This window comes from Rhinolophus hipposideros (assembly GCF_964194185.1).
Source record: "Rhinolophus hipposideros genome assembly, chromosome: 15".
Classification (NCBI taxonomy): Eukaryota; Metazoa; Chordata; class Mammalia; order Chiroptera; family Rhinolophidae; genus Rhinolophus; species Rhinolophus hipposideros.
The window spans coordinates 879,526-895,535 of record NC_138061.1 but is presented as its reverse complement, the minus strand read 5'-3'; the positions used below and the strand labels follow the sequence as shown (position 1 = coordinate 895,535).

The window sequence follows — 16,010 nt, the reverse complement described above, 5'->3', positions numbered from 1 at the left end:
ACGTTTCCTGACCTTCCCACCCTCCTTTCCGGGGCGCAGACTCCGCACACACACTGGTCAGGACCAGTTGCCACCCTCTCCCCCTCTGAACCCAGCGCGGCCGCCGGTCCGCGCGGTCCCGGCCTGTGGCCACTACTGTGGCCGGGGCTGGGGAGTTGAGGCCGCGGCGGGGGGGAGGGGACTGAGTTCAGCGGGGGCGGGGCTTGATGCGAATAAGCAGCCGCGGGCCGGGGGCGGGGCCTGGCCGGGGGCGGGGCCTGGATGAGGGCGGGGCTGGGGCGGGGCCTGGCCGAGGGCGGGGCCGGGACGCGAGCCGCGCGGCCTGGTGCTCTAGCGCTCGGACGCCCCGAGCCCCCGCGTCCACGCCGGGCTGAGCGTTGCCCCCCAGCTCGTGTGGCCCCTGACCTGGACCCCCGGGCCCGACTCGCCCGAGCCAGGCCGCGCGGGCCGCCCGAGGAGGAGGATGTCCTTCCAGGGCAAGAAGAGCATCCCTCGGATCACGGTGAGACCCGCTCCCGGCCCCGCGCCCCCGCCCACCGCCCGGGAGGGGCCTGCCCTCCAGGCTCCGGGGTGGACCCTCCCGTCCCGCGCCGGGCCCCCGGCCCCCCGGGTGCACCCCCGTGCTTTCCCTGCCCGGGCGCTGGCCCTTCCCGCGCCGCAGTCGGGGGTCGGGGGTCCCCGCGAGCGCCGCGCCGACCACCTTGAGAGCCGGGCGCCCAGGCGCAGGGCCCTGCGGCCTCCTGGGACCCCCTCTGCGCACCGGGAGGGCGCGCCCTGTTCCGCAAAGCGCAGGAGCCGGTTCCTGTTCGCGGTGGCCTGGCGGCGAGGCGCTGGACCTGACACAGGACTCGGCCTCGGGGTCGGTGGGCGGACGTGCCCTTTGTTGGCACCGCCGGCCTCGACTCGACTCCGGGCGCCCAGATGCTTCTCCGTGCGCTGCCCGCTCTCCAGGCCGCCCGCACCCCGGGCTGCGCTGCCGCGCCCCGAGCTCTTGTTCCCAGACAAAGCGACTCAACCCCGCCGCTCGCTGGAGTCCCTGGTGGCCCGAACCCCTCCATGGATCTGGGGTTCGGAGATCCCAGGGGAGGCGAGTTCACTAGCCGCCGAGCCGGCACTTTGGCAGCCTCAGGACTCAGGCTGGGGGAGGAGACCCCCCCTACCGCCACGCGCACTGGTGCGGGGGGGCCGTCGTCCTCGCGGCTCAGCCAGGAGACAAAGCCGCCCTCCAGGCTCTGGGAGTCCTCGGAGGGAGGGAGGGAGGGAGGGAGGGAGGGAGGGAGGGACGGAGGGACGGAGGGAGGGAGGGACGGAGGGACGGAGGGAGGAGCCTGGGCTCCAGCTGGACGGCGGTGGGGCTCTCAGACCCAACTCTGAATTTGGCCTCGGTGGGACCCGGCGGGGTCGGTGAGGTGCTGGCTCACTTCCTGGGATTCTCAAGGAGGAAGGAGCCCCTCTCCTTCGTACAGGAGGGGGTCCCGCCCGATGCAGGAAACCCACCAGCCACCAGCGGATGGTGAGAGGTCCAGGGTGAGGGGTGTGGGAGTGACAGGCAGACCCTATCCCAGGGGTGAGTCATAGGTAAGGCGACTGGTCCCCATCTTGAGCCTCGCACCCCATTCCAGCTGCATGTCCCTCTGGGTCCCAAACTCAAGAAGGCCCCCAGAATCTGAGTCCAGATGCGTGTGTGTGTGTGTGTGTGTGTGTGTGTGTGTAGGGGGTAGTGAGCAGGGGAAACAAGACTTTAGTCTCTTCCTAATGGGAGTGGGGGTGGGGTGGCGAGCAGGGGACACAGGGCACAGGTCTCTTTTCCCTGAAGACTTCCTCTTCTGGCTGGTGTCCCTAGCTCTGATTTGAGGAACCGTTGGTCCACTGGAAGTGGGGTGCCACAAGGGAAGGCAGGTCAAACACTGCTGCAGAAGCTGGGCAGTGTGGGTAATTGTGATGAGACCCAGGGGAGCTGGGCAGGAGTCAGCAAACTTCCATCAATGGGCCAGACAGGAGATATTGTCAGCTTTTGGGGTGTGACCGTGTTCCAATAAAACTTCAGCCATGGACACTGAAATGTGAATTTCATATCATTTTGACGAGGCATGAAATATCACTTTTTTGATGTTTTTCAACCAACATAAACTGTAAAACCATTCTTAGTTCCTGGCTGTTTACCGACAGGCCTGCATTTGACAGGGTGCAGTGTGTCAGCCCTTTTGCAGTGGTTTTACCTTTAACCGACAGGCTTGGCCCCACGCAGTGAGGTGTAAGAATAGAGAATAATGCAATGGGCTCACACGTCATGAATTATTTACCTTCTTGGTAGCCTCTCCGTGTTCTTACCAACCACCCCACGTGGCCTGGTCCTCCTGGCATCAGGCTCATGGTACCCACAGAGCCAGGGTGGGCACCAGGCCCCGACCTCCCGTGAAGTGCAGCCTTCTTTCCTACCTGGTGGAGTCACAGAAAGCCTTGAGGCTCAAACAAAATGATGGCAAGAGAAGTGCGGCCGACTTGTGCCCTCATCTGCATTGCTCTCCGCTCTGCTCTTCTGCTTAGTTTTCATGTTTTTCTCCATTATTCTCCCCGGGGTCAGACCATCACCTGACGCCCATCACGCGACACCCACTTTCTGCGTACCTCTTCGTCCAGACGTTTGATGGGAGGCTTAGAAGAGTTTATGGCTGCCAAGCATTGGCTCAGCCCCTGCCCGGGGCCCTAGCTCCATGCCATGGGTGTGACCCGCGGAGAACTGGCCTCCTCCCTCATGCTTTGCTCACCCACTTGGGGTGTCCCCTGCACCCACCGGTGGCCACCGGATGCCTTCCTGGACCTTCACCCCATGGCCTCTCTATCAGCAGCTCCTGCTGCCCAACTCCCAGCCTCTCTGGGTCCCTCTCTCATCAGCCAGGTAACCTTGGCCCAAAGCCACTCATGTCACCAGGGCAACCTCAGAAACCGCTCAGGTGATGGCCCCATCCCCATCACTGGACACCACAATCTCTGTTCTGTGCAGATCCAACTTGATCTCTTTAAAACAGCTGTCCAACCCCTGCTGCAGGCCCCCAGTGGCAGCCCACTTAGTCCCCAAGCCAAGCATATCGGACCCTCCCCTACTCCTGGGCCTCTCCCCCTCCCCCTGGAAGGTTCCAGCCCCCAGATTCCTCTTGTCCTCCATGGCCTCAAGCTCTCTCCTGCCTCAAGGCCTTTGCGTGAGTGGTTTCCTGCCTGGAGCTGCCCCTGGCTGTGTCGCCTCGAGCATCAGCCCCTCAAAGCCAGGCCCTGTCTGTCCTCGAAGCAGCCATGCCTCCCTCCTCAGACATCATGTCACACTCTTTCTGTTCTTGTTTGTCACAGTGTGATAGCCGAGTGTGCAATTTCTCGGAGGCAATTCCCTATGGAAGAAGGGCTGGGAGGGCGTGTGTGTGCTCGCGCGCGTGCGCTGTGGGGGCGGGCCCTTAGGGGTGGGGCAGGGCTGCCTCCTCTGCAGCTGCCTTTGGGGGTCCTTGGGGCCAGTGAATGCTGCTGGCTTTTGTGTCGGGTTTTGTGTATACAGACTGTGCCCCAATGTTTCAGTCGTAAATCCAGAGTCAGCAGCTGTACTGAGAGGTTGGGTAACTCAGTTTGGAGAAAACGTATCCATTCTTTTTGTTTGCAATAGAGTGACCGCCTTCTGATCAAAGGTGGGAAGGTCGTGAACGATGACCAGTCCTTCTACGCGGATCTGTATGTGGAAGACGGTTTGATAAAGTAAGTTTCTGCCTGAAGACCCTTCCCACATCGTAAGTGTGCACACTGACCACACGTTGTCTGGGATGTTTCCTCGGGTGAAATCCACACAAATGGTTTTCCTCTCCCAAACCCTCATTCCCTGGAAATAGCTCGAGCTCCGGCCTTCAGCGACGACAGACCCAGCACGGCTCTGGTGTCGTCCTGGCTTTGGCACGACTCGGGCTCCCAGTAGCTGCCGAGTAACTACTTACTGAGCAGACCTGCTATGTAGCTTCTCCACTCGTCTGTGTCGGGCAGCTCCGGCCACTCGTCAGTCAAGGGCAAGTGGACACCGCAGTGGGCACCACAAGAGCAGCTGCGTGGCACGGGCTGGACACGCTACTCTGGGCGTCTCGAGTCACTTCACAGGGTGTCCTGCTCTCTGACAGTCCACAGGGGTTCTGCTAAGTCTCGGCTGCATGACCCTCTTCCAAGCACCAGAAACCAAACGCACACTTCCCAGCTTCTCAGTGTTGCCGGGGAGCCTGTTTGTGTTCTGAGCCGCACTTCCTGACCAGCGACGTCTCTTTTTGTTGCTTTCAGACAAATTGGAGAGAACCTCATCGTCCCTGGGGGCATCAGAACGATTGATGCCCACGGCCTGATGGTCCTGCCAGGTGGAATCGACGTCCACACCCGGCTGCAGATGCCCGTGCTGGGCATGACCCCAGCCGACGACTTCTGCCAGGGCACCAAGGCGGCCCTCGCAGGAGGGACCACCATGATATGTGAGTGTCCCCAGGTTGGGCAGCGTCCGTCCCCAACTGTGGTCGTCTAGCCAGGTGTGTGTGTCGCAGGAAGAGTTCTGCCCAGTGGGGTTTTTGTCAGTCCTATTTCCCCTCTCGCATTCCTCATCCTGATAACCCCCCACCTGGAGTACCTTCCCTGTTGACATCCTGTTTGTCAGGATGACATTTGGCTGAGCCATTGTGCCAGCTCTGGAACACTCCTGAGATTTCCATGGGGGCAAATGGATGTGTGCCCAGTTATTTGTTATTTCCTGGGAAGCCAGGGGCTGGCAAAGGACTAGGCTGGAAAACCCAATGCTTTGGAGAAGCAGAGGGCTTGTACCATCTGAAATGTCAGACACCTTTGTCCCTGAACCTCCCACCAAGACTGGTGTGCAGAAAGTCCCCGCCTGTGACAAGAAGCGTTAAAGGTGACAAAATACTTAGTATTTATTACCTTGCCGGTAGCCACCAGCATCACCGTTTCTTTAGTGCTGGCTCTGAGCCAGGCTTCAGCTCATGTTCTCTCCTTGGCACACCCTGAGCTCAGAGGAGAAGCCCCATTTAACAGCTCGTGCGATAACCTTGCTCATGGTAGGCGCAGGACACAGAGGTGAGGATGAGGCAGCAGGCCCAGCCCCCTGTCGGCCTTGAAGCGGTCACCCTCAGTGCCGCGTGCACACGTCCCCACTGTGGGGCAGTCCTGTCTCACAAAGCTGGCTGGACCCTGGCTGCACTGTGCTTTGGCCGCGAGACCTCAGGGACCCGTGTTTCCTTTTAGAAGTCACTCTCCTAACCTGTGAGGCGGGGGAGGAGCTCCCTGCTTCCGGCTGTGAGGTCGGAGCGTGCTTGTGCTGTGTGGTACCTTGTGCATGGTGAGTGCTCAGTAAATGCTGTCACTACTGCCATCTAAAAACTCTGGACTGCTTCACAAGTGACATTTAGCCATTGCCAAAATCATGGCCTGGTTTGGTTTACTCAACCAGGAAGTGAAGAAAACCCACAGTGGTCCATCTTTAGTTTGACTCAGAAGACTGGTCCTTTCAGGCCATTGCTCATGCTGGTCACTGGTGGCCCCAGCCAGTCAGGACACCTTTGTGGTTGATGTCACCCGCTCGTGCCAGCAGCACGGCATCAGAAAGCTGTGAGGTCACCATGAGGATGGAGAGACGCTGCAGGCACAGGCTGGCTTCTGTTGGGCCATCTGCTTCCTCCATCTGCCAGCCCCAGCTTGGAGCTGTGAACAGCCTTCACGGCGGGACAGGCACGTGCTCCCATGGCGTCCTGGGTTCTTGTTCTGAACTGTGGAGCACAGAGAGCCCGCATGGGGGTGTGCTGGAGGTGTGCCTTCTGCTGGCCACCTCACCCAGGAGAGGACGTGAGGTTGGTTGGCATAACCCCAGTTTCTCCACATGATGGGGTGGCACTATTCAGGTGTGTGCGGTCACACCCCACACACCGTTCCGGTGCAGCTCCCAGGTCCAGCACCTGTACAGCACCACCTACCCCTCAGTGTGTCTGGTTCAGGTGGAGACCTGGGCTGGACATTACGGCCTTCAGCTGCCACGCATGCTTCTCGGGGGGTGACGTGTCCGCTGGGCAGTGGGGTGGCTTGGACCTGGACTTTCTCTGCTTAGAGGGAGTCTGGGAGGTGGGGCAGGAAGTGCCCTTGTGGGCAGAACCAATGGGCAGGCTCACCGCAGCACCAGCCCCCAACGTGGGTGCCCGTGGCCACGCCTCTGCTTTGCTCAAATGTGCTTTCTGATCTCTTGGAAACATGAAATCCATCCTCCTTGGAACCCAGGGTGGTTCCCAGGGACCGCGGGGTTGGGGAGAGTGCCTCTGCTGACCGCACTGCCCCCCACAGTGACCGAGGGACAGGGGTGGGGCCTCTGCTGACCGCACTGCCCCCCACAGTGACCGCGGGACAGGGGTGGGGCCTCTGCTGACCGCACTGCCCCCCACAGTGACCGCGGGACAGGGGTGGGGCCTCTGCTGACCGCACTGCCCCCCACAGTGGACCACGTGTTTCCTGACCCGGGCGTGAGCCTGCTGACAGCCTACGAGCAGTGGCGGGAGCGAGCGGACAGTGAGGCCTGCTGTGACTACTCCCTGCATGTGGACATCCCCCGCTGGCACGAGGGTGTCAGGGAGGAGCTGGAGGCCCTGGTCAAGGATAAGGGTGAGCGCTGGTCCTGCGGCCGGGCCGAGGGGCGACCAGAGGGCGGGTGGCTCGGAGCTGGGCTTTCTTGGCTGCCAGTGGGAAGCCCCCTCCCCCGGCCCCGGGCGAGCTGGACGCTGCCTCCGTCTGACCCCAGGGCAGGTGGCGAGGAATTGAGGGAAGTCAGACAAGAGTCACTCGAGGGTCGAGCCTACTTCTGAAGGATCTGGACTACGAGGCCACCTTCCCCCGGGTCTGATAACCTGTAACTGTTCTCCCAAGAGACGCAGCGGTCGCGGCTCTCGCTGTGGTCTCTTCGCTTGGCCCCGGGTGAAGGAAAGCGCTGTTCGTTTTCCTAGAATCTGTAGAGGGAGAATGCGTGGAAACCGTCAGCGATAAAACCTGAAAGCTGTGGCTGCCTGTGCTATCAATAGGGCTAAGTTGTTTTCATCAAAAGTCCTGAAGCTAAAACCACATCTGAGTTTCATAGTGGCTCTCAGGGAAGTTAGATGAAGTCAGGAGGGGCTAGCATTACTGAGGCACCTGTGAGGGCTCTCACCTGTGTTCACTGCGGGGAACAATTGGGAGCAGGTAGGGGTGGAGCTGGGCCGACCCATCCTGATTGCCCGCTTGTCAGTGAGTGTATGTGGGGCGGGTGCCCGAGGGAGGCAGCATGGGAGAGGGCTGCCCGCCCTGGCCCCCCTGGAAATGGGGGAGCAGTGGAGGCCCCCCAGGTGTCCCCCTCAGTGATGGCCGAGCACCAGGCTCTTCTTCCTGTCTTCCAGGCGTGAACTCCTTCCTGGTCTTCATGGCGTACAAGGACAGGTGTCAGTGCACCGACAGCCAGGTGAGTGCCCTGTGGAGGGGCCACAGGTGTCTCTTGGGCTGTTGCCAGGAGACGCAGCTCCACATGGCCGCACTCTCTCCCCAGATGTACGAGCTGTTCAGTACCATCCGGGACCTGGGAGCTGTGGCCCAAGTGCACGCGGAGAATGGGGACATAGTGGACGAGGTGTGGGGGCTGTCGGGGGCGGGGCGGCCGCGGGACACCTGTGAGGAGCACTGAACCCCGCAGACCTGGAGGGAGCCCATATTGAACGCATTCAGTAAATTGTGGGCCCAGGGTCAGAGGTCAAGCCAGCAGGGGCTTAGGGAAGCCTGGGGAGCTTTTCGCAGGAACAGATTTTTCTGTGATCATCAATTCTTATCAGAGCTTCCCCCCAAAACAAGACGTGGCTTCATGGGGGTGACCGAGACTGGGGTTTCCCACTGCATCCCACCCCTGTAGACTGAGGTCCCACTGGGAGCTGGACCCTTGTTTTGTTCCTTCTGACCAGTGAGCACATGTGTGGGAGCGGTGGCCTGTCCTCCAGTCACACCGCAGGCGGTCCTGGTCCTGAGGACGCCTGGCCCACTTGCCCTCCCCTCAGGCCCTGGGCCGTGAGGTGGGATGCCCGTGGCCTCTGGGCCCCGCACTCGACAGTTCCCTCCTTATGCCTCTGGTGCCCTGTGCTCCGTGCTGCAGGGCCTCCAGGAGGGCCCAGGGGCCTGGAGGGAGGTCACACACACCCCCAAGCCCACCTCCCTGATACCCCAGACCCGCAAAGCACCATCCTAGGGCATCTGGCTCTCTCCCTCCCAAGTTCAACAGGAAGGCGGTGACACTTGGGGAGGGGCATGCTGGGTTCCCAGGTCCTTGTCTGTCCATTCAGCTACAGGCCTTTGGCGCCGTGTGTCTCTGTGGTCGAGCTCCACGTACAGGCACTGGACCGGCCGTGCTGGGGAGTCTTGTTGTGGGGTCCACAGGGCTCTGCCTTCCCCCCATTGTGCACGCCAGAGCCTGGCACCTGTGTTGTCTTCACACAAGAGGGATGCCCTGGCATGGATATGCAAGGGCAAACGTGCTTGCGGAAGATGCCGTCCACCCGAGGCTGTGCAGAGCCCCGAGTGCACACCCAGCGTGGTGGGCATGGCGGTGTGGTCTTGGCCCCGTCAGTCAGGAGGTCTGTGGCCTTGGGCCAGGCCCTTCCCCTTTCCGAGTCCCATCTCCTCATCTGTACTTGTAGGAGCTGCAGTCACTCCTCCACTGTCCTCCCCTCCTCCATCCGAGTTCTCTGTGGTTGGGGATTCTGGGGAGCCCAGGCGGCCCAGGGCTCAGCTCAGGCGGCAGGGTCTCCCAGGCCTGCTGCACTGTGACATCCTGTCATTTCTTTAGGAGCAGAAGCGGCTGTTGGAGCTTGGTGTCACCGGCCCTGAGGGTCACGTGCTCAGCCGCCCCGAGGAGGTAGGAGCTGGGCCTGCTGCGCGAGCCCACGCCAGCACTGGCTGTGCCCCAGATGTCACCTCCCTCTGGGGCTGGGTCACGCTACCCACATCTGGGAGGTGTGACTCGCTGGCCCTTCCCCCACCAGGCAGCTGTCCCCCGTGACCACTGGTCACGCAGTCCTGTACTCAAGGCTGAGAAGGCGGTGTGGGCAGGCCCTGGGAATGGCATGGGTCAGCCCCGATCCTGGGCACCGGGCCCCAGGCTGGGGTCCTCACCCACCCAAGGGTGCCCCATCGGGCACAGGGTCTGGCATCCTGTGCCCACACTGGTCAGGAGCCCAGGGCCCTCTCGTGGCCTGAGTGTCCCTGTCCCCAGGTGGAGGCCGAAGCTGTGTACCGTGCTGTCACTGTAGCCAAGCAGGCCAACTGCCCCCTGTACGTCACCAAAGTGATGAGCAAGAGTGCGGCCGACGTGGTGGCCCTCGCTAAGCGCAGGGGTGAGTGCTGGCCTGGACCCTGAGGCTGGGGAGGGTCTGAGGGGTTGGGATCACGTTCTCGGCCTCCCAGGAACTCAGCTGGCTTAACTGAGGCTCAGAGCGGGACGGGCCTTCCTGGGAAGCAGCCTGCCTCCATGCCTAACCCTTCATCGTGGGGACTCTGGGCTGTGGCTGTGTGGCTGGGGGGTCCCCCATCTTGTTGGAGCAGCAACTGCTTACCAGGGTCCTTGAGGCAGAAAGTGGGGCCTCATGGCCTTGTTTTCACAGATATGAATGACCGAACTGTGCTGTGTGTGTGTGTGGGGGGGGGGGTTCTATGTGCACGGACGTGAATGACAACTGTGGGGTGGGGGCAACCTTGCCCAGCTGACCCCCACCAGGAGCCCCACGTTACTGTCCGTTGGCCACCTCCATGCATCCCAGGGCTGGGGTGCCCTCTGCTCACAGAGCACCCAGATAGCTGGAGGAGGAGTGGGTCACTGAGAGAACCCAGGTCCCTGCAGACATGGAAGGCATGGGGTGGGCAGGGGCCCGGGCGGTGAGTTGATGCGTCTCACTCCAGCCTGTGGCCAGTGGAGTGCCCAGCAGGCCTGATTTCCAGCAGGGGGTGTGAGAGAGAGGGTATGGAGAGGACCCCCCCACCTGCCCAGTGCCCGGTGCCCCCGAAGAGGGGGACAGGCTGTCCAGGGAAATCAAGGGGCAGCTGGGGGCTGTCAGCAGTGCAGTGCTCAGCCTCCACCCTGCCCGTGTCCTGGGGCCATGCTGTATAATGGGCCTCGCTGCAGGGGTGGTCGTGTTTGGGGAGCCCATCACCGCCAGCCTGGGCACTGACGGCTCGCACTACTGGAGCAAGAACTGGGCAAAGGCTGCGGCCTTTGTCACTTCACCCCCCATCAACCCGGACCCCACCACTGCAGACCACCTCACGTCCCTGCTGTCCAGGTAAGGAGCTGCTTGGGGGTCCCCAGGGTGGCCCGAGTGCTCCACGCCCCGCTACAACCTTGGCCTGCCAGCAGCTCCAGGCCCCCCCCGCCCCCCCCTGTGGGCTGCGCTGGCCCTGGTGGGGGTGCAGCTGATCGGCCAGGCCCCTCTGGGTTCCCCTCTGGGTTCCCTGACCCCAGCTTGTTCTCAGCGGGGATCTGCAGGTGACCGGCAGTGCCCACTGCACCTTTAGCACCGCCCAGAAGGCTGTTGGCAAAGACAACTTCACGCTTATCCCCGAGGGCACAAACGGCGTGGAGGAGCGCATGTCGGTGGTGTGGGAGAAGTGTGTGGTGAGCACCAAGACCTGGGCCGCTGTCCCCCCCGCACGGGTCAGGAAGCTGCCCTCCCAGGAAATGCACCGCGTGGGACAGAGTCACTGTGTGGGCCCCAGGCTGTCGGCCCCCAGCCTGGCCGTCCAGGGAACCTCACACCCCGGTTCTGGTGCCCCCAGAGGACGCCCCTCAGCCATGGACAGCCGGGCCCTCCCGGGGCCCCTTCCTGGTGGCGTTTCGCTCTGTGGTGCGAGTGGTGTCCCCAGAACTCCTGAGATCTCGGCCCTGTCAGGCATCCCCTGTCCCCCGTGCCCCCACCCCAGCCCTTAGCTCCACCCTGGGCCGAGGTCCTGACCCCGGCTCCCTCGCTGCCCTGCTCACCAGGCCTCCAGGGAGAAGTCACATCCCTTAGGGGACACAGATTTCTTTACCCACACAGTGAGCACAGAGGTCGTGCCTTGTCCGCAGGAAGGGTCCCACCAGCAGGCTGGCTGAGATGGACCCATTGACGGGCACCCTGGGGGTGTGGGTCTGTCACTGCTTGCTGCCTGGGGGGCAGGGCGCCACTGTCCCCACAGAGCCTGACACCAGATGTCAGGAAAGGCGTTCCCTCCCCTCAGTTAGGCTTCTTGCTTCTCAGGCCTCAGGGAAAATGGACGAGAATGAGTTCGTCGCTGTGACCAGTACAAACGCAGCCAAAATCTTCAATTTTTACCCAAGGAAGGGGCGCGTGGCTGTGGGCTCTGATGCCGATCTGGTTATATGGAACCCCAAGGCCACAAAGATCATCTCTGCCAAGAGCCACAACCTGGTGAGAGAAGCCAGGCCTGGGCAGGGTCAGGGCAGGGTCGGGGCTTGGGGACCTGGCGCCTTCCCAGGGCTCCAGGGATGGCACTAGGACACAAGGCCTGGACGTCTGTCTACAGCCTGCTGTGGGTCGCGTAGCCCTGAGCAGGCTTGTCCACGTGCCCTTTGGCCTAAGAAATGGCCCTCAGAAATTGGTGCCGCAGGTTGAGGCCACCTCCTTCTGTGCTCTGGCCCAGCCAAGGGCTTGTGTCAGATCCCCAGGCTCCCCGGCCCCCCAGGGGTGCTGTGGGGTGGTGTGGACACTTGTCCCTGTGTCCCCAGAACGTGGAGTACAACGTTTTCGAAGGCGTCGAGTGCCGAGGAGTCCCCATGGTCGTCATCAGTCAGGGCAGGGTTGTGCTGGAGGACGGGAACATATTTGTCACCCCGGGGGCTGGCCGATTCATTCCTCGGAAGACATTCCCGGACTTCGTGTACAAGAGGATAAAGGCACGCAACAGGGTACGGCCTGGCCGGGGTGAGGGGCGGGGAGGCGGGAGTTCTGGGGCCGTCTCCGTGTCCGGGAGCTTTGTCCCGTCTGGACCTGCTCTGTTGGTGGGCTCTCGGGGGGCTCTGCAGGCTTTGGTTCCAGTAGCCCATGGTGGCTGTGGACTGTGCAGAGGGGAAAGAAAGCGTCACCAGTGGCCACCTCCCCAAGTAAACTGCCATAAGAACGGAGCAGAGACCCTCCCGTTCAGGATGTTGTGAACAGGCTTGTTGCCAAAGCAGGCAGGTGTGCACTTTTCACACCGGTTCTTGTGAACTTTGGTGCTATGAGCACTCTTCTGCGTCTTCACCTTCTCTTCTCACAACCCTGCATGAGATGGATGCTCCAGGCGCCTCTGGTTCGCACACACATGCTCACACGTACACACATGCACACACGCTCAGACGCGCTTCCACACACTGGAAGGATCTCTGCACTGGGGCGGGCTGACACGGGTCCCCTCTATGGGGAAGGAGCTGCGTCTGCTCTAACAGCTGTCAGGGCCCCTGCAGCTGCCCCCAGGCCTGATTGAGGACGCCGCACCACCTCCGTCCGTCCGAGCAGGTTGACCGGCAGGGTCCAGGTCACAGGCTTTCCTCTCGTGCCCAAGGGGTAGGGTCCGGGGCACACTCTGTGAGGTCGCTGACCCAGCTTCACATACAGCCAGGTAGAGGTGACATTTGAGGTACAGACAGATGACAGCAATGGGGTGACCTGAGTCTTTGGGTCGTGACACCCACACTGGCCCTGCACCTCTGCCCGGGGTGACCCCTGGGGCAGGATTTAGTCAGAAGCCCCCCGGCCTGAGCCCTGCATTCCTGGGTCTAAACCACGACCCTGAGGGAGGTGTCAGCTACACATCTGGATGTTGGGCTTTGATCTGTGGGTCATTTGTCCACCGCAGTGACTACTGGGAATGCCTCTGACTTTGGGGGACATTTTCAGGGCCCCCCCAGGGCCTCTTGTAACAGGGCTGGAGTGGGCTGCACTGCAGGACGGTGGTTCCTGACGAGGCAGACACTGTTGGGGCCAGTTTCCAATTCCACACAATGGCCTCCTCTGTGGAGCCACTCGTTTGAGCAAAGAGAGGCGGGTGTGCACACGTGTGTGAGGGAGGCAGAAGGGGAGGGAAGTGGATGTATGTGCACGCAGGGTGCATGTCTCTTTGGCGGGGAGCCCGGGAGCTTCTTAGCCCCCAGACAGGCTGGCAGAGCAGAGAGGGCCAGGCTCTGGGGTAGGGGATGCCCTGCCCTCCAGCCGCAGGGTGGCTCACATCCCTCCCGCCCCGCCCCCTTGGCCCGCAGCTGGCGGAGATCCACGGCGTGCCCAGAGGCCTGTATGATGGGCCAGTCCACGAGGTGATGGTGCCCGCCAAGCCAGGGGCTGGCGCCCAGGCGCGGGCGTCCTGCCCGGGGAAGATCTCGGTGCCGCCGGTGCGCAACCTGCACCAGTCGGGGTTCAGCCTGTCTGGTGAGCGGGGTTGGGGGTGCTCCCTGTAGGTGAGCGCGGGGAGGCTGAGGCCCCACCCACCCGTCCTGTAGACGAAGGCGGCCACCAGGTCAGGGTTTCCTATTGCCCTGGGGGGGGGCGCCCAGGTGTGTGAGGCCCGCAGGGAAGTCCCTTCCTGTCCTGGCGTCTGGGGGGGAGGGCGGGCTGTGGCACCCCCACCTTGAATGGGCCGCACAGAAGAGGGGCTGTCACAGCCCAGGGGGAGCATGGCACGCCCGCCTCTGCCTGGCACAAGCATCGTGTGGGCGTCCAGCCCCAGCCCGAGTCACGTGTGAGGCACACGTGTGGGCACTCAGGCCCACTCTGCTGTGGAGGCCTCGGAGGGCTCAGGTGGCCTGTTGGCAGGCTGCCGAAGGACTCGGGCCTCTGGAGACTGTCTTGGCTGTGTGTCTAGCTGTGACACATTCCACCAGAAGCACTGAGCTCCAGGCTGTCCCTGCAGGCTACAGCCAGACCCTCCCTCCCTCTTTCCAGCCCTGGGGTGGGAGCCAATCCACCCCTGATGTTTTGTGTCATCCTCTCAGGAGATGATGGCAATCCCTGCTCGCCTCCTGGGGCCATAGGGCCAGGGGATGGTCCCCTTTGAAATGCAGCCTGTGTGCAGGGTGGCCCCAGACCCACCGGAGGGACCAGGCAGCACTGGCCTAGCCCATGCGGTGGCTGGGCTTCCCAGAAAGGGTCACTCCTGACCTCCAGTCCCCTGCCTGGTCGCCTGGTCTACCCGCCATGGCCATCCCGGGGCATCAGGGCCCCCGCAGTGCGGGTGGGTGTGGACTCTGCAGTCCTGGCCGTCGGGACGTGTCCTGTCTGGGACCCCTGCCCCCACCCACTCCCCACCTTTTCTGCAGGGTCGCAGGCCGACGACCACATCGCCAGACGCACGGCCCAGAAGATCATGGCACCCCCTGGCGGACGATCCAACATCACCTCGCTGTCCTAGACATGGTAGCTGGGGTGCCGGCACGCTGGTGGGGGACCGCTCACCGAGGTCGCTTCCCCTTTGCTGGGCTGACTTTGAACGGTGCTTGGCCTTCCCTTCCCCTCCCCCAAAACTCTCCCTTTCGGGTCCCGGATCCTGTAAGGAGGAACTCCCCCAAGGAGAGGGCCGACTGCGGAGGTTTCACTGCCAGGGGCAGTGCAGGTGGCCCCAGCCAAGGTGCTAGGTACCTCACGAAGCCAGGGCAACCACTCCACTAGGACTGGGACATGGGGCCCCGTGACATGGGACAGGCCGAGAGGTTGGGCCTCTGCTCCCTCCTCCGGCTGTGACCCACTGTCCCTGGAAGCCCAGGCTCTGCCACCTGCCCCGTCCCCCACCCAGCAGCTCCAGGGCGGCTGTGATTCAGGGACCCCTCAGAATGTAGTGCAGGGCGGCTCCGGCAGGACTCCTGCGGCCGTTGTAACTTCTCCAAGGACCAAACCTTGCCTTTTAGTCGCCCGTCTCCGGGGCAGTTCTCGGGGCCTGTGGGTGGGATGCCCTCCTTCATTACTAGGTAGCATCTCGATAGTTTATTAGAGCAGAATTGTGTGGTGAGGACAGCCATAGCCAGGACTGCATGTCACCGCGGCCCAGACAACGGCACAGCCCCAGCCTCATGGGGAGCGGGTCAATTAAAGCATCTGGGTCGGAAGCTACTCCACCTTCTCTGCCCCTGCACCACCCTCGTCTCCCCCTCCCCCTGCCAGCGGGTCGTGCGCCGGACCCTTGGGAACATCCTGTGCCCCTTGGCCTGGCTTCGTGCTGGCTGTGACATGGGAACCCAGGGCCCCCACAGGGACAGTGCTGTCCTCAGCCTGGGCTGGGAGGGGACGGGGCTGAGTGCTAGGGATGGGCTCCCCCTCAGGAAACAGGGCCTGGGCACCGTGCCTGAGCCCAGTCCCAGATCAGGGACACTGGCATGACCCACAGCCAGACGCTCAGGGACAGGGTTGAACAGGGTGGAGGACTTCCGCCCAAGCCACCTGGCACTAAGCTGGTGGCTGCACGGCCACGATCTCACACCTGCAGCGAGCAGCCCTGGCCCGACGCAAGCACCCCAATCATAGGCAAGCACAGCCTGGCCCTGCCCCCTAAACAGAGCAGCCCAGGGTTCTGACCCAGACCCTCAGGCTGGGCTGTGCAGAACCTCCCAGAAGAAGGAACTACTGGGCAGGCTCCTGCCTCAGCCTTTCTCATAACAATGGTTCAAGTTCTGATCCCCAGCTGTGGAATGTTCCCAGAGGGTGTCTTTGCCCCAAGAGCAGGATGGCCATGTCACTGGAAAGACAAGCCGCAAGGTCAGGGATGGGCCCCGCCACACCTCACACCACCAGGCGCTCGGCCCCTGCCCAGGCGGCCATTCTCACTGGTGACCAGGGAGCATTTCCAGCCGTGTTCGCTGGGGGAACACACACGGCCCCACCCTCAGGAAGCCACGTGAGTCCGGGGCAGCCCCTGCAGGTGGTCAGTTCTGCTGGTCCCACCAAATTCCTGGGGGCTCGCTCTGGCCAAGTCGGTCAGTG

At 62.6% G+C, this 16,010-nt stretch overlaps 1 protein-coding gene across 5 annotated transcripts; it reads left to right on the top strand.

Annotated features, from left to right (window-relative positions):
• The first annotated feature begins 275 nt into the window (after nucleotides 1-275).
• Nucleotides 276-15,178, top strand: DPYSL4 (dihydropyrimidinase like 4). Of its 5 annotated transcripts, none has more exons than XM_081074849.1 (14): nucleotides 276-502; nucleotides 3,650-3,738; nucleotides 4,303-4,487; nucleotides 6,505-6,669; nucleotides 7,434-7,495; nucleotides 7,580-7,660; nucleotides 8,864-8,932; nucleotides 9,290-9,410; nucleotides 10,196-10,352; nucleotides 10,543-10,684; nucleotides 11,307-11,477; nucleotides 11,795-11,974; nucleotides 13,304-13,469; nucleotides 14,357-15,172. In XM_081074849.1, the coding sequence occupies exons 1-14, from the start codon at nucleotides 464-466 to the stop codon at nucleotides 14,446-14,448; spliced, it is 1,719 nt and encodes a 572-aa protein (XP_080930975.1). In that variant the 5' UTR covers nucleotides 276-463; the 3' UTR covers nucleotides 14,449-15,172. The 5 variants fall into 5 exon arrangements, with proteins under 5 accessions (XP_080930975.1, XP_080930977.1, XP_080930976.1 ...); XM_081074851.1 differs by having other exon boundaries at nucleotides 303-502; nucleotides 10,585-10,684; nucleotides 14,357-15,178; XM_081074850.1 differs by lacking the exon at nucleotides 276-502 and adding an exon at nucleotides 1,327-1,513.
• The last annotated feature ends 832 nt before the right edge of the window (nucleotides 15,179-16,010 follow it).